The sequence below is a fragment of the Pleurodeles waltl genome, chromosome 10 (genome assembly GCF_031143425.1).
Source record: "Pleurodeles waltl isolate 20211129_DDA chromosome 10, aPleWal1.hap1.20221129, whole genome shotgun sequence".
Lineage (NCBI taxonomy): Eukaryota > Metazoa > Chordata > Amphibia > Caudata > Salamandridae > Pleurodeles > Pleurodeles waltl.
Window position 1 is genome coordinate 38,181,109 of NC_090449.1, and position 23,089 is coordinate 38,204,197.

General features: G+C 45.6%; 1 protein-coding gene across 3 annotated transcripts in view; it reads right to left on the reverse strand.

Annotated features, from left to right (window-relative positions):
• Positions 1-23,089, reverse strand: part of CXXC1 (CXXC finger protein 1) — a 70,408-nt gene that overhangs the window by 31,603 nt on the left and 15,716 nt on the right. For 2 of the 3 annotated variants that reach the window (XM_069209615.1, XM_069209613.1), the window contains one exon: positions 2,133-2,291. In XM_069209615.1, coding sequence (XP_069065716.1) covers positions 2,133-2,291 — 159 coding nt within the window. The remainder of the gene's footprint in view (positions 1-2,132; positions 2,292-23,089) is intronic. The other variant, XM_069209614.1, reaches the window with a different exon arrangement.

Consider the following 23,089-nt stretch of genomic DNA (forward strand, 5'->3'; position numbering starts at 1 on the left):
CCAGCTGAAGTGGTCACTCCTCCTTGTATTTCCTAAGTTTCCCACCGAACTGGCTGCCCAAAGTCGGGGCATGTCCGGGGGTGGGCATCTCTACTAGCTGGAGTGCCCTGGGGCACTGTAATACGAGGCCTGAGCCTTTGTAGGCTCACCGCCAGGTGTTACAGTTCCTGCAGGGGGGAGGTGTGAAGCACCTCACCCCCAGAGCAGGCTTTATTTCTGGCCTCAGAGTGCACAAAGGCCCTCACCACAGGAGGCAGAAACTCGTCTCTTAGTGGCAGGCTGGCATAGACCAGTCATTCCTACACTAGAGGATTGGGTAAAATACAGGGAGCATCTCTAAGATACCCTCTGTGCGCATTTTTAAATAAATCCTACACTGGCATCAGTGGGGTTTATTGTGCTGAGAAGTTTGATACCAAACTTCCCAGTGTTCAGTGTAGCCATTATGGAACTGTGGAGTTCGTTTTGATAGACTCCTAGACCATATACTTAATATGGCCACACTGCACTTTCAATGTCTAAGAACGGACATAGACACTGTAGGGGCATATTGCTCATGCTGCTATTCCCTCACCTGTGGTATAGTGCACCCTGCCTTAGGGCTGTAAGGCCTGCTAGAGGTGTGACTTACCTATTTCACAGGCAGTATTTTATGTGCATGGCACCCTGAGGGGGAATGCCATGTCGACTTTGCCTTTTTCTCCCAACCAACACACACAATCTGCAAAGGCAGTGTGCATGTGTTTGGTGAGGGATCCCTTAGGGTGGCACAACACATGCTGCAGCCCTTAGGGACCTTCCCTGGTCACAGGGCCCTTGGCACCACTGGTACCTTTTACAGGGGACTTATCTGTGTGCCAACTGTGGAAACAATGGTACATTTTTAGGGAAAGAACACTGGTGCTGGGGCCTGGTTAGCAGGATTCCAGCACACTCAGTCAAGTCAGCATCAATATCAGGTAAAAAGTCCGGAGGGGGGACTGCAACGAGTGCCAGTTTCCTACACAGTGGATGAGCTAAAATGGCTAGTAACTGGTGGTTTAAGACATATCAGGTCTAACTACGTGTAAATATTTTTTCACAACTACAACAATCCATTTTCTGGAAATAATAAATCCAGAAAGATCAAATTCCCGATTGTGAAAGGATCTGATGTGGGGTCTCACAGCTGGTGGTCCCAGGATCTAAATAGCCTTACCACAGCAGCTGAGTCTGTCTGAAATCTCAGTTCCTCTTTTACAATTTGTTTTCTCTAGGCCCCCAAGAAACTAGGATTTCTCTGATCAGCTCTTCTATCAATATCGTAGGGTCACATAACAAGACAGGGTGTTATTTCTCATTTCTTGGACTACAGCAACTCAGTCTACCCGGGATATAGGTTAACAGCATACACAGCATTTTCCCTATGGATGATGTTTTCAAACTCAGTCTCTCACTATCTGTGAACGAACCAATAGTGTTGTCTTCTACCGAAAACATGGCTATTCTCTTCCAAACTTTAATGCCTTTCAGTTAGCTCGGTCATTCAAAGAAGAGCCAAGACACCTTTTTTTTTTAAGTAACCGCATGCTGTAAAAGTAAAATAAATAAATAAATATATTTACACTAGCAATTGAGTGGCAGAGAAGCAGTACTAGGCAGCCTGAACTGAGAATCCTAACGTGCATACTGTACTACAGTTTGCAATGCCCATCAGCAGCAAACAAGAGCCTCGAAATCCCTAACGAAAAGCGTTTCAATCCTACTATGAACCCCATTTCAGGCCCAATGACAATTCATATGGCCTGTACATCAAATCAAATGTTTAATAAGAAGCAAAATCCAAGGGTATACTTGCGCGATTACCAATGACCAACTCAAGTGTGCCATGATCCTGAATAGAACAACAGGATTTGAGCCTTTTCTAAAAGTGTTCACAGTAGCATGCGGTCTTGGAGAAGCTAGGTTTTGTGCTGCAATATAACTAAAATCCCAATTACACAAAAGGAAGAAAAGTGGCCATGTGATTAAAAACACACACCAATGTCTTCTACCTAATTAAAGCAATAACCAATCAGCTAATAACAGAAGCTTGTTATGCCACTGATGCGCAAATTATTTAACTGCACTTTCACTACAATCCTGGCACTTACCCGCGCCCGAACCTGACACTGTCTCAGGCGGCACTTCTGCCTTATCTTGTTGGGACCACCAAATTTCTTCATGTCACGGCAGAAGTCACACTGGCCACAGTCCTCCGTTCGGCTGCAGGACTCGCACTCACCACACATACGTGCCGATCTCTTGATCTGCTAAAATAACCATGAGGAAAAAGGGGCAATTGAGGACTCAAATGTACTGGTCTGCTAGGAGACTGCACACAAAAGAGAATATCGGAGGAGAAAAAACAACATTCTTGAATTGGCAACTAGTGATGGCTTTTAGATGTATGAACTGTAATCGTGGGTCAGACTGTGCTTATAGGACCTATTCACAGTCTGACCTTAATATTAAATATTGTATGCGATAAATAAATATATCACCCACCAATATAAACAATTCTAATGCTAACACTATACTCTATATTCCGTTGATGAGAAGGATTCCCCCAGAGCAGATAGTCTTGATCACAATCCACAAGTTGCTGGAACGTTTAAGGGAAGAAAAAAACAGCTGCATACTACCCTCTTAAATGTCCGTTCATTGGTCAAACACACTGATTGTGTTTGATTTTGCTAAGGAACATGAGTTAAATCAAATTTTTATGACTGAAATTTCGATTCTGGAAATATATGAACCATAATAATTTTTAAATTTGCCCTCTGGATATAACATGATAGACTGACACAAAGGATAAGCTCAACGGCAGCACTGTTGTAACCTTCAGAAGTTTTTTGGTTTAACTGAAAGATTATAAAAATTAAAATGGACACATTTTCATATGCTGAACTTTTATTTTTTATCTTTTGTCTCACACTGTCTTTTTAGGGTATTCTTGTATACCTCCCATCGCAGAGTTCTTCTAACTTTTGTGAGCTTTATTTTTTCAGCCGTTTTAAATTTCTTCTACTTATAGAGTCACAGTCTCCAGGCCTCAATGAATTTTATTTCAGGTTGTGTCCTCTTAGTTCTGAAACAAATAGTTACTAAACCTACTAATGTAAAAAGGTACAGGCTGGATTTATAATCCGCTGGGGCGATTCTGTTTCTGAACCTTACTGTCCTTCACTGCAGTCTGGTCAATTTACGTGGCTCTTTTGCTTAGCGTAAAACTGACTGTAGGTGCATCGAAGCTGCAGGTCAGTCACTATGACTAAGGAGTAAAATGGCTAATGTATCCGATGTCAATACTGGGATTAAATTGCACGAACAATCCATCACTTTTACTGATAGTGTTTCTAAGACAGATATCAATTTGACTTTCTGGATTACCTCGATGTCATAGCCTCTAAAATACAGTTATATCTTATCGCAGACATCCTTCTGCTCTCTTGTATAGGAAGTATTTAGCATGCCACATTTTAAGGATTTAGCAGAGGCCAAGAGCACTTGCAATCCCTTGGAAGAAACTGGCGTATAATATAACCGTGGGAATACAAAAACAATTATAAAGAAGGCTTAAGAAAATATAGGGAACAACTAAGACTAGCACACACCATTTACTATGCGAATTGCATCCTGGATACAAACAATTCTTCTAGGGAATTCTATGGATTTTTCTAACGCTAACTAAATTAATTTTTAAGTGGCATCTTCTAATGAGCTCTGCAATTCTCTCTCTACTTTTTTTGTGGATAAATTCCAATTGATTTACCAGTCATACTCTACAGTGGCCAACAAGGCTTTGATCACTGTAGATTCCAACAATGATCATCATCAGAATTGCTGTGAATTCAAGGTTGCTACCTCGGAGTAAACATTTCAAAGTATACTCTATTTGGTCTGCCTCCCTAGGTTATACTTGCTTGGTATGCATCTGTCATTTGCTGGCTCACTACATCAGTGGATATTTGTGCCAGCTGGTCAACTGCTCTTCAACTGAGGTTATTCTTCCTCTGAATTAGTAATTTTCTATTGTTCGGTGATTGACAAATTCTAAACTGGATCCTCTATCCTCTAGTATTTATGGGCCAATTTCTCTGATGCCCATTCTTGAGTTCCTCACCACTTTTGTGCAAATCTCATGGAGAAAATTGTTAATAAACAACTTACGAAATGCACTGCCCAAAACTCACTCTTAAACTCTCATCCAGTTGATTTTCAAGCATTTTGCAGCACTGAAGTGGTTTTGGTGGCTGTTGAAAACAAACTACAATCTATTACTGCTGCTCTAATTCTTTTTGGCCTCTCTTTTGCATTCAATACGGTCTGTCATTTGTTACTTCCTGACAGACTATTCGTGTGCAGCCTGAGAAGCCAGATGTTGGAATGGTTTTACTCCTGTCTCATTGATCAGTAACTCTGACTCTGTATCAATTCCCTGCACGGTCACTATACTGTGGTACCCCACCACTACTGTAATCTTCTCTAACCTTTAAGCCCACCACTTTGTCTGATAAAGGACCAGCACCTATGTTCTGTGTGCTGCAATGCCAGGATTATTTTATAGTAAGGTTGGATAGTTCGTCTGATTTGGTTCAGTCCAAGTTCTGTAATTGCTTAAAGGAAGTAGCAGACTGGATGGCTGTCACTTAACTCAGATAATGCTTAGGTCATTATTTTAGGAGGGTCCTCGTCCTACTGGATATCGAATTAGGAGCCTTCTGAACTGGAACATTGTTCTGCTTTTTTTTTTTTTTTTTTTGGGATGACACCCTATTGTTTTCCCCTCAAATTAAGAAAGAAAGTTCTGTTTTCAAGCGCCGAATAATTTTTTGTACTTTATATTCAAATATGCACAATGTCCCATCAATTTGTGTGCTCACCGGGTCTAGGCCAGGTTATGCGAATGTCCTTTATTTAGTGTTGCCAGCCTATGTCACCATATGAGGCCCTCTATGCTATGCTCCTACAGCCCATTATATTCATACCCTGCACTTGCTCCCTCTTGAGAACACATTGTTTGAAATATGTGTGTGTATATATATATATATATATATATATATATATATATATATATATATATATATATATATATATATAGTTAAGGCCCCACACGATTTTGGCCCTATTTTGATCAAAGGTCTGTTTGTATTGTATATTCTCACAAGAGTACTCCTTTCTTTTTGCGTGTTTCTAAGGTTAGAAAATCTCAACAAGGCAGCAGATCTTTTGATTATCTGCCTGTGTTGCTGTGGAACTCTCTCCTTGCTCCTAGATGGCTCAAAATAACTTGAGTAAGTTTAAAAAATTGCCGAACCTTTGCCAATTTTCTGACGAATGAAGTACTATCTCCAGTAACTATTCTTAATTTAGCATCAGAACACCTCTCAGCGATCGCACACTTTCTAAATACCTTACTAATAATTATTATAAGAATATACAACTCAACAGCAAAAAAATCTGAGGTCACAGCAAAATGTTTATTGTAAAAAAATTAAGCACTTAAAAATATCATACAAATTAATGTGGCACCAGAATAGGGAATGCTATCTTATTACTGGCAGTAGTATCACATCTTTTAGGGACATTTACAGTTTGCATCCCCTTCCCCCGCACAATTATTTAAGAGGAAAGCAATATTTGTTCCATAGGGGATGGCATTTAAACGACGCTGCATTTCAATGGCTCTTGATATTGATGCCCAATACATCTCAACCAAATGCACTGCTTAGGGAAAAAGATTAGAGGAGGTCAAATGGCACATAAGACACTTGGACAGAGAGCAAAATTGCATGTTTCTGCTTATGACTAAGTGACAACTGGGAACTATGAGTAACAAAATCAAACTGGGAGCACACATTTCTCTATAGTAGCCTTTAGATTGGTTGTAGCTGTTATAGAAATGATTTCTAAAGTATAACACATTAATTTCCCAAAATATAGCTGAGCTGTGTAAATTTTTTCTTGTTTTAACAACCTCTGGTCTATGTCAAGTACTTTTTCTTCCACTATTCTACTGATCTCTGCATCGTTGCCACAAACAGTTGCGCATCCCACTGCACTTCTGGATTTTTGCATCACGTGTAATTGCTAGTTTGACATGGAGGGTAGTTGTGTTATCCATTTCATGAGTTGCTTATTAACAGTTTTCTCCATGGGGTTTGACAAAAGTGGTGAGGAATGCAAGTATGGGGCAGTCATTGGTAAGAATAAGAGATTGCATTATAGGACACAAGATGGACATAGGATGGCAAGAATCCGGTTGCTCAGTGGTGAATAGATCGAGTATGAGAAATGGGAGGAGTGGGATAGGTAACCATGGGTACATTTACAAACAATACACAGATGATCTGATGGCTCAAGTGAAGCAAACCGTGAGAAACCAGGAAAGAGGTGAAAAAAAGAACTGGGTGGAGAAGGGTTTATATGTACAAAACAATGAGCTGTGGCGAGGATACTCATGTGTACAGCTACAGAGGATGCTTATAAAATACAAGGGTTAAAGGGAAGCCAGCAGAGTGAAGTTGCATAGGAGGCAAATGAAGAAGTGGGTGGCAATACATAAAGTGAATAGGAGATAAAGGTAGATTCTGGGAGAGCGAGAGAAGATGCTAAGACCAGTTTGACAGGAAGAGCTGAAGCCCAGTCATGAAAAACTAAGGCCAGAAAACAGAAATGTAGTTGCATAAAAAGGTAAAATTGTAAACAGCAGACATGAGTAATGGAGGAGATGGGAGTATAAACAAAGAAAACGCCAAGAATAGGACAGGTGAAGACAAAGAAAGATACAGGGGTAAAGGGGATAGCATTGGGATGGAAACAATGAAAAGAAGAGGATGAAAAAAAAGAAAATTTCGGTTTTGATAGATAAAGGTGAAGGGAGAAAGGTATCCACTACTGGGGAGAAAAGAGACAGTCACAGATAATATAATTTGCAATCACATTATAAGAATGAAAAGAAGTACAGATCAGCAAGCCTTACGTTAAGAAACGTTAGGAGTGGAGCAAATGGCAAAAGGGGCCCAGGGTCAGAAGTCTAGCCAACTCTTCTATCAAAGAGCAAGGGATTAGCGTGCTGGCCACATTACATATCAAAATATGAGAAGCCAGTTAAAAAGGAAGAAGGCTACGACACAGGACACCCAGAAGTAGCAAAAGAAGAGTTGAGCAATTTACAATGAACCAATGTGCTGAAAGAAGAGATATAGAAGAATAAAAGAGAATTGGTAGATTACTGGGGACAAGTTAAAAGAGTTAACTGATGAGACAAGTGCAGTCTCCTTGGAGTGTGTACATCAAATCGAGATTGAAGTTAAAAGAGAATGTTAAATAAGAAAGCATTTGATCCAATATATTAAAAACAATTTACTTCAAAAGTCCGGAAAGTGGAGTCAATAAGCATAATGGACAGAAATTGAAGTGTTTTTTGTGATAGGAAGGTTTGCAGAAACAGAGACAATTAATGGATGATGGCAGTTAAAGGATGATCAGAGGGGGGCAACTATGAGATGACTCTCTAAACACAGCCACTGACATGTAAGAATACCATATCATCTCCAGGCTGCTTTTGTGCCACCCCTCCATCTTGTCTCTAGCTCCCTTTTATCCAATCTCCATCTCCAGCTCCCATTCCCCTCAGTGCTTTCTTGTCACTCCAGCTGCCCTGAGAACCGTTCCCGCCCTGAAGCCAGGCTGGCATCCATGCAGTAACTAACCTTCTTGCACACATTTGTGCCCATGCTCTCGCCTAGGTTTCCAACATATACCCCATATACTGCTGCCCGGCTTTCACCTACCTTTCTTCACCCTCTCCCTGCCATTCACTGCAAACTCCAGTATGACTCCCACTGTTGCTTTCTATTTTTTCTGTACGTCCATCATGCTGCATCCCTCCTACCTTTATCGTGGTGTTGGATGTTCCCTCAGTATTACTGTACTGAATCTCCTCCCTCCCTTTCCACAAACAATTCAACCAACAGTCAATATAGCAACAATAATAAATTGGTATAAATCATTTTTATACCCTCCCTTCCAATCTGCCCAAACTTCAAAATATAAATCGCCATACTTCCATTGTCCATCACAACACAAACGTGCAATAAACACATCATCCATAGACAAACTCACCATTAATCTTTTCTCCCACAAGCAATCTATTTGCCCACACAAAAACTAAGCATTGGCAATTCACTGATCCAAACGTTAACGACTATCTGTTAACCTTCAAGCACTCACCATTTAACCTAGCCTTCATCATACTCACACCACGCCTTAAATGTTATGTACTGATCACAACTTTGGAGCAGTGCTAAGTAGTACTTACCTTCTGAGGGGGGTGGGGTGGAGGGGGGGGGCTCGGTCTTCTATGCCAGCCCTTAACTCCCCTCCTGCCTCTCTCTATCAGAAGGCTAAATCCTCTGCACTGGTATGGACAAGGGTCATGAGCTTGGAGGTCTGTTAAAAGCCATTTGTTGCTCGCTAAAGTAGCTTCCTGGGTGAGGAAAGAATTAGGAGAGCTCTGGATCAAGGGTAGACATCTCCAAGAAGGAGTTATGGACATCAGAGAGAGCTGGGGAAGCCGACATCAGTCGGTCCCCAGGCTTCACATGAATCACCCATAATACTCCACCTGGAAGAGGGAGCCTCCTGGAGTGGACATCAAAAGTAGATGAAAGCAGAAACTGAGAACGCTGGTTTCAGGGGTTCTCTACCTGTGGACCAATGATAAGGGACAGCTGTGCAGCAGAGCTTCTCCAGACCACAAACCCATTGAGATGTGCTGGTGGGACCAAAGGATATCCTCAAACATAACCGATCATAAGCATTTGTCCTAAAGGAGGAGTGGATCAGAATGCCACCCAGTAATTTTGAAAGACTGAAACTCTTACAGGAAACACATACTTCAAGTTACTGCCATTAAAGGGGACTCTAATTCTTAATGAATTACACAGCGCACTTCCTTTTTCACACAAGGCGATTCTTTTTGTTTAATAAAGTATGCCAAAATGCAGAGTGTGGGTGTGTATGTTTTTTTTTTTACGCATGGAGTTAGAGTTACCTATTGTAGGACTGGTGAGGAGTAAATGAAGATACATATATGTAGTACGCAAAACCACAAAATGTTAAGAGGGTGTTTTCAAATTCCTCATTATGTAAGGACAAGAAGCAATCACCTTCTCCATCTAACCCATGGGGTGAAAAGGCCATATACTTTGGAGCACATTCTCCGGTCAGAGAGCAAGATGAACTGCTGTTTTCACGCCAAGCACTACTTGGCGGTCGCTATCCATTGGACTGTTAAATAATTTCCTTCACCAATAATTTCCACCTGTTTCAGAAATTCACCTTTTCTCACTTCTTAACGGTAGACCAAATGCCCATCCCTGTCATCTCTGCCTCCCTGCTCTCATGCTCCCTCACATTAAGTGAAGTCAAGGTTTACTGTTTGAAAATATGTTTGGCATCATGAAAAAGAACATATACATACAGTCCTATCTCCAAAATCTAAAAAAGCCATAGTCATCAGTTTGGATAAGTAAATTAGCAATGTTAAGTGATATAGGGGGTCATTATAACCCTGGCGCTCCTGCCCCGCCACGCCGGTGGCGAGACCGTTGACAGCGTGGCGGAGCAGGACCGCCAAATTATGACCAATGCAGTAAACTGGCTGCATCGCAGCCAGTTCACTGCCTGTACTGCCAGAGGAGTGGGACCGCCAGGACGAAGGTTGACCACCTTTGACCCGGCGGTCTACCTAACACTGCCTGTGGAATAACGGGCAGCCCCGCCACAAAATCCCTGGTGGTAAGGATACTGGGGACAGGAATACTAATTCCTGTCACCACTACAGTACTCTCCATACCCCCCTCCTTGTAGGAGCCTCCCCAACCAGTGACACCCCCTCCCCCCAAACTGACCCCCCTCCCAGATTCCCGTACTAACCCCCTTCCCCCTGTACTGACCCCCAGCCCCCAATCCCCGTACTGCCCCCTTCCCCCCGTACTGACCTCCAGCCCCCGATCCCCATACTGCCCCTGATCCACGCACGCACCACATAAACACACACATACATACATACATACACACATCCATGCTCGCTCACTCATTCACACACACATGGCCACAACACTCCCCCCTCCCCCATCCATTCACACAAGCACACAGACACTTGCACACACACACACACAAACATCCTCCCCAACCCCCTCCATTCACAGACCCACTCACAAAAACACACCCACCCCAATTATACACGCAACACTCAACACACCCCCCTTCCCCGTTGGCCGCCCCATAACAACAACACCGCCACCCCGATTACAAAGTTGTAATACAGCGGACAGTGTTTTGATGACATGGCGGTGCCAGCGGAGCAACCTCCACTAGACCGCCGACCGTCAGTATGGCTGCTGCCGGCTCGCCACCCAATTTATGGCGGTGAGCTGACAGGAGTCATAATATGGTGGTCTCCTGTTGGGTGTGACTTCAGCAGTCAACTGTTTCGACCGCCGAAGTCATAATGAGGGCCATAATGGTAAAACCATCATCAAAAAATAAAAAAGGAGAAAATCAACATTACATTAATTAATTTATCAAAAGAAACACATCTTAAAATCAATATTAGCGGCAGTGTGGCCGAGGTGTCAAGATGGCGGTCGCACTTAAGGAGGGCTCTTGAATCCTCCATCATCCACCTCCATCAGCGCCCTGAATGCCAGATTCCCTGATATGCCCTAGCTCCCTGGATGCATCGATACCACTGTTGGCCAGAATTGGAGTGGTACAAGGGCGGGGACTGAACGCGGGTGGCCACCCTTCTCTCTGCGGCCCCTGCCGTGATACAAAATTGCAGCAGACATCAGTGTCGCCAGACGGGCTTGACCCGGCACGGCTGAGGACATTGCGGCAAGAGGCAGAAAACTGTGGCGGACCCCTGTACATCTAATGAACCCAGTGAGTGTGGCAGGGAAGCCCCTAGTTGCCCACCCCCGCCCCCCAACCCTCACTGACCGGCCTGCCTCTGCAGGTGTGAGCTGCCAGCAGGATGTGAGGACTGGGCATGAGGTGAAGCCGTCAGCCAGTGCAAGCAGGGTCACGATGCCAGAGGTGAGACGGTGGTACGTTCATGGAAGCGATGTGGTTGATGCAGTGCCTGGGCCCCGGGTGCCCTTATAATACTGGTCAGGGGCCTGGCCCTCTCTGGAAGACCCGAGGAGCTGGCCCTGGACTCCAGCGCGATTGGCCCGGCTTGAAGGGAACGGTACCAAGCCGGAGTGAGCAGGCCTGTAGCTTGGACCCGATGAAAAGAGGACACGTTGATCGCCGGGACCTCGTCTGCTCAAGAGGAGGCTGAAGGAGCAACTTGTGTGGGGCCCCGGGGGCTTGCAGCAAGCCTGACGGCAGCCGGCCCAGTTGAGCAGTGGACGGGCTACGACCAGGCTCTTGTGGGGCCCGACTTTGGTGGTGAGGCTAGGACCCAGTTTGTGAAGGATGGAGCATCACGCAAGGGATAGCCTCTGGGGCCCCAACGATGACCCAACCTCCACTGCTGTCCTGCAAGGGCGAGAATCAGGTGTGACGGCTGCAGAAGCCTTTCGTGGCAAAATCACCATGGGTAGCGATAAGGCGTACCACTCCTTGACTGCACAAACACGCATGGACCAATACGCCACCAGCCTGCATTCAGCCCCCATTGGCGTGGGGGCTATATCCGGAACGACAGCTCACCCACCCGGGGATCCTGCTACAATCCTCCAGGGGATCCAATCCTGACAAGAGGCCATTGAAACAAAGACTGGCATCGCACTAGTGTGCCAGGACCTTAGTAATGCAACAGACAGGCTTACAGAAGCAGAAGCACAACTGTCCGATGTAGAAGATGAAGTGAAGAACCTCCAATCTGAAGTTTCAACTCTCCTGGCACGTACTTCGGAGCTGGACTGCTGTGCAGAAAATGCCAAAAAACGTTCACAGCGAAATAAGGTACGCATATGTGGCATTCCCGAAGGTATGGTGACTCAACCTGTGGCTGATTTTCTTGAGAGCTTGTTCAAAACCTGGATGCCGTCCACCGGTCTTTCCCTCTGGTTTGTAATTGAGCAGGCACACTGGGCCCTGATTGCGAGGCCCCCGTCTGGCACCTCTCCCAGGCCAGTGATTGTCAGTTTTTTCAATTTCCATGATAGAGATGCAAGTTTAAAGGAAGCCCTGGCCCAGGAAGATTTTCGATGTGGAGCAGCCAGAGTCCTTTTCTTTCCTGATTATACTGAAGAAGTCCAACAATGACCTGGTCATACCTTGAAGTTAAACATAAGCTGAGGGCCCTGGGACTACCTTATTGAATCCTTTTTTCCTGCTCACCTCAGAGTGGTTCATACTGACAAGACATGGTTCTTCGTGGCGCTGGCACCCGCAAGAACATGGCTTACAAAGGAACATCTGCTAGCCCGCCACGAGCGGAGCCCTCCCTCTGTCTCGGCCACGACAGACTCATCTCCATGATGCATGACCCAAGAACCAAAAGAAATACTCTCAGAGACATGGGTTGGCCCGGCGAACTGTATCCACATCTCCATCGCACAGACTTCATGAGCGCTCCTCCCCTGGTGGCGGCCCTGGGTGGGACAATTGTCGTGACAGCTCAGAAATCCGCTTCAGGTTCACCTACAGGAAGTCTCTCACTGGACAAGGTGAATTCAAGTAGTGACACCAATCTATTCTGCAACGCCACACTTTGTTTCTCGGAGGCTTAACTTCTGGGACCAATGATTGGTGTCTTATAAACATACCCACTGTTGGGGTACTCTATCGTACAACTGAATCCTACATTATGAAGGGGTCAGCTACTGCCCGTTAATATGGTATTATGATTTCTACAGAAAGTTTGGTATATATGGGCGATAGATGCTTCTAGGGGTGGGGTATGTTTATACTTCTGTTAGATTGGGTATATGTTCAATACCACGCAGGCTTGACACATATTGACGGGCGGCAATAGAGAGCTTGTCCCCCCAAAAGGTACGTTCTTACCCCCCACACACATTAAATGGTAGGCCCCCTACAAGCGTTACCATGGAATGTTAATGGTCTCCTAGATAAAGTAAAGCATACCGCAGTAGTTATTTTTGCCCAACGCCATCAGCCAGACATCTTCCTACTCCAAGAAACACATCTTTTGGGTGAATGCTGGCCCTTCTTCGCACAACAAGGCTATGATAAGAGTATATGATGCTGGGTTTACTTGGGGATCCAGAGGGGGTGGCAGTTCTCCCAAAGAGCACTTTCCATATGGTGGTTGATAAGGTGGTGAGAGATAGGAAGGGGTGATTTGTAGTGCTAACGGGCACGCTGGGAGTGCTTTCAATCTAGTGAGTGTGTATGCAGCCCCTGCTCCCGACGGCCCTGCAAGGTTTTCTGGCAGAGCTCTTTAAGGTCATACTGGAATTACCCCATGGACTGACACTGATAGGAGGCAATTTTAACCTGGTCCCAGCCTCTGTAAAGGATACATCAAGCCCCTCGTCTCCAGGTGTGGTACTGCACATCACCTTTTGGACTGGTTAGCTCTTCTGGGGCTTTGTGACACATGGACAGTGCGGCACCTGAGAAGTCGACAATTTACCCACACATCTGCAGCACACCATATACAATCCAAAACAGATCTTATCCTTATGCCGCCACTGACTGTGGAATCCTCTCTCACATTCATTTTCTTTCCAGAGGCATATCTGACCATGCCCCACTTCTCCTATGTATTGGGTCCACTGGGGTGGGGACCCGTCCCATATGGCTCTCAATGCCGGACATTTGCGAAACAAACCATGCATTTAACACTTGCAGACCGAATTTCAGGCATATTTTGACATTAACAATGGCTCAGTTTAATCTCTGTGGTCCTCTTGGTTGCCAGTAAGGCGGTGATAAGGGGTCTCACCAAAAGTTTTATAAGTTTCCAAGAGCAAGCATGTATGACAAATTACACGACTGGAGTCCCAGGCTCTCTGGCTTGAATGGGCAGTGGCAACACACCCCTCTGAAACAGTCTCTCGTCAACTGATGTTGATATGGGAGGAAATATGCAATCATTAGATGAAAGCAGCCAAATATCTCTGGCGAGACTCCGCAGCCTGAGTCTATGGCAGGGGACACAAGAATGGGAAACTACTTTATTGGTTGGTCTCCCATCAGCAGTTATCCTGAATTGTCCCAGAAATTGTACATTTAGATGGTACTAGTGTGACCAAAGTCTCCGAGGTGGCTGAGGCATTTCCTGGGTTTTACCAGGTTCTGTATGCTGCGTCTCCAACTGTTGACCCCAGTTATTCGGCCCAACTTCTTGAGGAGCTGCCCTTCCTTGACCCTACCAGAGAAAGATTTACTGTACTAACCTATTGCGAGTGCTGAAATAGCTTTGGCGATCTCCTCTCTTGCCTCCAGGAAGACTCCTGGTCCCGACGGCTTCCGAGCTGAATAATATCTAGCATGTTGAGTGATCTTAATGCCTGGGCTGCTCGCCCTCTACAGTGAAGTTGACCATACTGGTGCCGTCCCACCCGGATTGGACACAGCTACTATAGTAGTTTCCTGAAAGACTCAAACCCCTGCAGGGCCTGCACGGATTACCGCGCCTTATCACTTATTCATGGAGATGTTAAGATCTAAGCCACAACTTTGCCAACCCGTCTTAAGCGAGTGCTGTCCCTTCTAATCCATTCAGACCACTGTAGGTTTATGGCAACCGCAGCACAAGACACTGTGTCTTGTCGGCTCCAGGTGGCTTTAGCCCTTTGGCGTTGACTGTCCTCAGATTTAGCACTACTATTTGTGGATTTTGAGAACGCATTCAATACAGTGGATTAAAACTATTTACAGCTGGTAATGAGCCGGGCCGGACTATGGCCTTGTTTTCATAGGCTATTTCAGGCATTATATGTTAACCCCACAGCTTCTGTCCAGATTAACGGGACCTCTTTCCCACCCCTCACCTCTTCGCCCTGGCCATCAAGCTGTTTGCGCAACTAATAAGGAGCGATTATCTATTTAAGGGATGGAGATGAGACAACGATCATGAAGATCGTTTAGCACTCTGTGCAGATGAGGTCCTTCTCTATCAGGCAAGCCCAGTCATCTCTGGCCTGTGTAGTCTCCACCTCCTAAGATGTCTTGAAGAGGCCTCGGGTCTCCGAATGAACTCTTCCAAGTCTATTTGGGTACCCTTGGCGCATCACAAGATTGTTTTGCATGGCAAGAGATGGTGCCCATCTGGAGAATCAGTTTCAAATATTTGGGATTCATGTTTGCGATTCCCCTTGATCTGGCCTGGTCCATAAACCTTCAACACAGCGAACTACTGTGAATCTGGCGAGATGGGCATCCTTCCACTAAATGTCATGGGCAGTAAAGCGCTCTTTGAAGATGATGTTCCCAATGTTCTTATATGTCTTTCAAAACATATTGTTTCCGCTACTGCATCCCTGGTTTCGTGCCATGGACAAAGTCATAGCTTTGTTCCTTTGGCGAGGCACCAGACATATACTGGCGATACACCATTGTCAGAGGGGCCAACACAACAGTGGGTTGGGATTGACTAATCTATATGTTTACAACATGGCGACCCAGCTCCTTGCCCTACTTTAATGGGGGTGGGTCGGACCCAGCATATCAACTTGAACTTAGCTTCCCTCAAATATTGGATATATGCAATGGCTCACTGATCCCCAATACCATGGCCCGGGGGACAAAGGTTGTCTTCACAGATTGTAGGGTGGCCCTGCGACATATTCTGTGGACCAACACTCTGACCCAGCAGACTCTCCTGTGAAGAGGTGCCTGGCTCAGTGAATCAGCAGCGCTGAAGGTTTTGACAGGTGGGATCTGTTGGGCATATCTCACCTTGGGGATGGGTGGAAGGGAACACTTATGTGTTCATTTCAAGACCTGCAAATGACTTACCAGCTTTCCCACACTAAATTTTATAAATATCTTCAACTCCGCCATGCACTGCAATCAAACATATCAGGCATTGATCCGATACCGGAGTATAGCCTGCTAGAGGCCAAGCTGCTTATAGGGGCGTTGAGGAAAAGGGGAGTGTTCCAAATGGACAAAATGTTGATTAACAATGCTCCAGGAGATTTAAAGCATATCAGAAGCAGGTGGGAACAGGTGTCTGGGTTCGCTGGGTGATGACGATTGGCATGGCGCACAGACGATTGGCATGGCGCACAGAGGTATTTCTATGTCCCCATGATTCAGGCTCATACAAACATACTGTCTGTATGGGGCCTATTTTCCCCTGCCAGACTGCACTGGGTGGGGCACCTCTCCGAGCCTGCCTTTCTTAGGAACTAGGTCACTACCGCGGACTTCTACCATTTCTAATCCTCATGCTGCAACCTATCAGTGGGAGGGGCTCAGGCTAACCGCTTACCAGTGGTTACTAGTGATGGTGCTACAGTATGAGCCGCAAGCCCTTTATACAATGATACTGTGGTCTTAAAACACCATTATTTGCACTCATTGCCTGCTGCATCTATAGGAATCTGGCCTGGTGTGTGGTGGGTACCTAAGGTACTTACACCTTATGCCAGTTATCCCCAATTAGTGTAGAGTAGGCAGGTTCTAGAACCCAGGCTCTCTAGAGGTAGCTGTGGATAAGCAGCCAAGGCTTATCTAGGAGACATGCAAAGCTCATACAATACCACTGTAGTTATATATTATTATTATTATAATATATATATATATATATATATATATATATATACACACACACACACACACACACACACACACACATACACACTTTCACTCACTAGCAATTAGAGATAGGCATAGAAAACAGTGTAAATCACAATAGTGAATAGTGAGCATGGGGGAGCCCAAACAATATACTAAAAAAAAAAAAAAAAAACAATGGAATGCGAATATAGGACTCCCACCCAGGTAAGTGGAATATTTAGAGGGAAGCTGGGGGTATCAGAAAGTACCACAACACCCCCCCAGCGGCAAGGAAGGAAGGAGTAAACAAGTGGATTTTCCCCAAAGTACCCGCAAAGAAGAAAAGAGAGGAAATGCAAGACCCAGAAGAAACTGCAAGACCCCAGCGGTGGATTCCAGTGCAGGACGACCTGTGAAGAGAGGGGACCAAGTCCAGTGGGGGCAGGAGCCCCTACCCACCACACTGAAGGTGCATGAGTTGGTTACCGGTGAACACAGGATGGTCAGCACTGCACCCCAGAGGGGGGACTCTAGTTCTTGGAGGATGCAGGTGATATCCCACGCCAGGTAGAAGAATGCAGACTGGGTTGCTGCATGTCCAGATTCCTCCAACAAGCCTTGGCAAAGGCAATCTTCGCAGTTGGAGGAAAGTGGAGCTGCCAAGGACCAGCGAGGTGCAGGAGGACTCTACCCAGGATGGGGAGACACAGGGGACCCTCGGCAATCAGGAGAGCCCACAGAAGCCCAGACAGCACCCACAGGAGTCTTACAGGACAAGGACACAGAAGATGCAGGAAGGAGCCCACACCTCAGTAGAACCACACAGAGGGCTATGCTTCGCAGGAAGGAGTACAGGGGACTGGAGCTCCACGTTGCCTTAAGATCCTGTGGAGGAGATGCAAATAACCCTTGGCAGCTGCAAGAGACGCAGTGCACAGGGGTACTGCCCTGCGTGGGAAGGCAAAGGCTTACTTCCACCCAAGTTGGACAGCTGAAAGAGAGGACCAAGAGGACCACTCCAGACCACCACCTGTGATGCAGGATCCACCAGCTCAGCAGGAGAGAGGATCCACGCAGTCGGTCGTCGTTGCTGTAGGTGCCTGCGGATGCAGTGGAGTGACTCCTTCACTCCAAGGGAGATTGCTTCTTCCTTCCCGTGCAGGCTGAAGAGTTGCTGTCTTCTGAGGGTGCACGGCCGGAGAAATGTTGCAGAGCTGGCAGGAGTCTTGGAAACAATATTGCAGAAGGGTCTTCCTCGTGGATCTGCAGCTTTGTCAGTTCCTGGGAGCTCCAGTCGTGGTTCCATTGGCCAGAAGTCGAAGTGGAGGTTGCAGAGGAGTCTTGCTGAAATCTTGCAAGCCGAATCTGGGGACCCACACAAGAGAGTGAGACCCTAAATAGCCCTGAAAGGGGGATTGGTCACATAACCAGGTAAGCATATATCAGGAGGGGGCTCTGACGTCACCTCCCTGGCCACTCTGATGTTCCCAGAGTTCCCTGCCAACCTTGGAAACAAAATGGCAGAACCCAGGGACCCTCTGGAGGTGCTCTGGGCACCACCCCATGTGTGGTGATGGACAGGGGAGTGCTCACTCCCCTTTCGATTGTCCAGTTTTGCACCAGAGCAGGGACTGAGGGGTCCCTGAACCGGCGTGAACTGGCTTATTCACAGAGGGCACCAAATGTGACCTTCAAAGCAAACCAGTGGCTTGGGGACGCTACCCCTTCCAAGCCAGTCACACCTATTTCCAAAGGGAGGGGGTGTTACCTCCCTCTCCCAAAGGAAATTCTTTCTTCTGCCTTCCTGGGCTTGATCAGATCAAGCAGCAGGAGGGCAGAAGCCTGTCTGAGGGGGGAGGGCAGCAGCTGGGCTGCCCGGAAAACCCTGTAAGGCTGATGGTAGCAATACTGGGATTCCTCTAGGGAGCCCCAGAGGGCATGGAATCATACTTCCAATATCTGAAACAGTATTGGGGTATGATTCGGACAAGATTGACACCAAGCAGGCCCAGTTTCAGAGTTACCATTATGTAGCTGGACATAGGTACTGACCTATGTCCAGTACACGCATAAAATGGCGTCCCCGCACTCACAAAGTCCAGGAAAATGGATCAGGAGTTTGTGGGGGTACCTCTGCTAGTGCAGGCGTGCCCTCATACACAGGTACCTGCACCCTGCCCTCTGGGCTGAGATGACCTACAATAGCGGTGACTTACAGTGACCTGTAGTGGAAACGGGTGCATGCACCCGTTTCACTCAGACTACAATGGTAGGCCTGCAGAACCCTGTGCATGGGCTCCCTATGGGTGGCAGAATACCTGCTGCAGCCCATAGGGATCCGATGGAACCCCAATGCCCTGGGTACTTAGGTACCATATTCTAGGGACTTACATTGGGGAGACCAGTATGCCAAATGTGGGAAGAAAAAGGTACAATTTACAGGAGAGAGGAAAACTACTGGGGTCCTGGTTAGCAGGATACCAGTAGACACAGTCAAACACATGGACAACAGGCAGAAAATGGGGGCAACCATGCCATTAAAGAGGGTACTTTCCTACAGTACCCAAACATGTTTCATTATTTAGTACCAGTGCATTCCAGGGCAGGGTTGACCTCACTGGACCTCACCCAGATAGAGTTTTTAGTTACTGCCAATAAAAGTATTTGTGCTAATACTTGCTTTTCTCCTGTATGGATATTCAATAAAAAGAGTGCTTGTTCATAGGGTGCTGTTTTTGGGACCTTCCAAATATATGCAACACAACTGGCCCAAAATACAGCCTGAACCCCACAATGAGGTACATTCACCCCAAAAATATCAACACCAGTCATGGAGCACTGGGTGCACTCATCAACCTTTTTACTTTCAACATCCAGAGTACAGTCACACCAACATTTGCTGTGTCAGTCATTCCCACTATGGTGGGAAGGAACTTCAGTTATTCATAAGCAATTATTATACACACAAAGTATTCATGCAAAAGCTACCAATCTACATATGCACCATCAATCAATGAATCCATCCATTTAACAGTTCATCCACATAACCAACTGCTCAAACTGCCCCTCCCTCCACACACACACAAGTGCACAAAACTCTGCCTAAACATTCATCGTCAATCAATCCAAACCCATTATTTTCATCCCTGATCATACTCACCATCTACAAGCTCACTGTCCACTCATTCACACACTCAACATGCTTCTACCAAAAAATAAACACTGAAGCTTAACCATACTGCATCCAGACTCACCACTGACCCAGAAAAATGCATTTCATCCACACACAAACTCTCCATCTAGCGGCCCATTCACAAATCCACAAGGAAACTAACCTGCAAACTTACAGAAATTATTCGCCCTCTACCCAACCACCAAACCCACACACAAACTTAGCATCTACTTCCTCACAAACTATTTGCCGATCTCCAGATTCTCCATTATCCACCCGCACACATACTCTCCTTTCATCAATCCAGCAAAACTCACCGATATACACATACATACTTGCCTGCTCTCCATCCATTCACACACACAAGCTCGCACTGGACAAATACCCCAGTGGTGACCTCCAGAACAGGACTCAGTACGTTGTTTAGCAACCACTACCGTACAACACTCCAGACTAGGCATAGTATGACATAAATGGGCAGCAGAATTGGATATACCACTCTATTTGGGTGTCTTCAATGAAACACAGTATGGCAGTCACTTACCAATACTCCACAAAAAGACTCCCTAAAGTGGACAAAATACAGTAGATGTGCCCTCTGGAAAATGACACAATAATCCAATGTAGGCCTTTTAAGTGATGTATACACTGTACAGTTTTTAAGAGAGCCTGCATTTACTGCTACGTCTTTCCTTCAGCATCTCAAATTCCACCTTGCTGTCCCTAAAGCACTCTCATACTGCGAGTGGCACTTAGAAAATAAATGTTTCACTACACAAAAGCCCAAACTATTTGGCTTCATCAATGTTTTATGGGTCATAAGACAACACTGACAAATAGTAGCCTATGAAATCTCAAGCTCGTATTAAAACCCATGAACGGTCTAGCTAGGGACCAGATTCTTGAGGGGAAATGGTTGTAAAAGGCTTCAGCTCCTGGTCACCACTATTGCTCCATAAAGCTCCCAATCAAAGAAAAAACTACCTAACCCATTATCTTTCCATTGTAGAGCTTCCTCTAAGCATGTACGAGCAAAGCCAAGCTTCCTACCATTCTCCCAGCTCTTAAAGATGGGGGAAGCAGAACGACTCTATTAGGGTGTGAAGTAATACCTCTAGACACTACCAAAAAGTGTCCAGTAAACTTTAGCACTGCCAAAGCCCATCTCATCCAGTTGTGTCCTGTGGGATGAAAACCAGCGAGGTCAAATGTAATGTAAGGCACCTAAAGTCTTTTGTGAAACATCTCTTCTGGCTGTAAAATTAATGTATATGACGAATGCACTATACAGAAAAACCTCTACTTTCTAGCCTTCCTTTCATGTTCTTCTGAAATCCCACCTACGTTACCATACCCTTGGTCATGAAGCTCCTCCAGCATCTGACTCTGGGCATCCCACTGCATATGCCTAAGTAGAAGGGCAGATAAAACAAGGGAGGCTTCTGAGGCAGACTTGTGCCCATTAGGATATGGCACTGTCCACACCCCTGGCAAAACAGTTCTCTAGAAAATGACCATCCTCTCATTTCCCACCTCTAGCGTTTCTGTCCATCTCTCCAAAGCCAGTCTGCCTCCAACAAAAATCCCCCATGCAACCGCACCTCTAGTAACATTAAAACATCTCATTTATACCCACTCCAAATAACACCACACTACACACCCCAACACAAAACACCCTCAGTTTCAGGCTGAACAACAAATAACCAGCCAGCGCACAATCATTTAGCATCATTATTAAGAAGCTGGATTGATCAGAGATATTATGAGCCCCCCACCTTCTACTGCATATAAGATGAGCAAATCCCTAATAAATGGAACACATATCAAAATGAACAGTGGCCTTGTGATCCTCCACAAAGGCACTTGGACAATCCAAAAACTCCCCACACTGCCCTCGAAAACCCAGCAAAAGCCCTTTCACTCCCCCCACCCTTTCATCTACACAAACCGTCACATCTCAGCTCTTCAGCAGCCCGCGGCTAGACAGGATCTTCCTTGATGATTTCAAATAATCACCACATCCAACATTCCACACGCCACCCAACAGTCTTCTAGAGAACTCCACTCTCTGAGGAGACATGACCATAACAACAATGAAGGTAGCATTCCAGAGGCTCATATCTTCAGTGCAACTAACAGTCAAGGAAACAAAAAGAAACCCAGAAGTAGTTTGAGCACTTTCTCACTGGAGCACACTTGCAAGTACCAATGACATATTCACAGCAGGCAGGCCACAGCGTTCATGTTTGGGAAGAGATTTTTAACAGCACTCTACTAGAAGAGTACTCACACCTCAGTTTCCTGTAAGACACCAAAATACAATCCCTTTAATCGCTAGTATCTAAAAGCAACAAATACCAGCAAAGAAAAAAAATTTAACTCATAACCTCACAGTCCAATAAAAAAAAAGACATTCATATAATTAAACAAATTAAAATCTAGACACCATCTTAAAAGAAAACAAATGAAGAATCAAAGAATAATTTGAGTACGTATTGATTATTAACCAATGAAATTAAGTATTACATTAACCAACTACCACACTAACAAAAAATGCACACCCGGGAAAAGATTTAACTAACAATTCCAAAGCTTCGTAGGAAATTTCACATTCGCACAGAAGAGAAGACCAACTTCCAGCCTATCAACCACCACCCCATAGCCTGTGAAATATACCAGCAAGAGAAATAGCTTCTCAGAGACAGCCATCTCATCTGGACTCCCTCAAATGTAATTTGCACCCTGAAAGCAGCTGGGTACTGATCTACTTGGTCGATGACTCTCTATAACTGCAGTACTCATAGTACAGCCGGCAGACCTTCCTTGGCGGCCCGCAGATCTTCTGGTGCAGTTACTATAAAAACCACGCAAGACTGTCGTAGACACAAAAGAGGGCTTGCACTGGCGAGAAGCAAAAGTCCTTTAAAAGTCAGTAGACTTTTACAGGGTCTTTTGGAAGCTTCCTGCTATGTTAGCCGCCAGCAGTGTGATTTGTGCACGTCGCCTGCAGTCAGCCCTCTCTGCCGAAGTGCTCCTGGAACACCTCTTGTAAAGATAAGCCAGCAGAAATGTTTTTACAGCCCCGTGACCCGCTCGGCTATTCTCTGGGTATCCCTACCACCGGTGTCTGGACCAGTACATGGCAGAGGCAGGGAACGCAAACATGTGAAGTGGGGCACA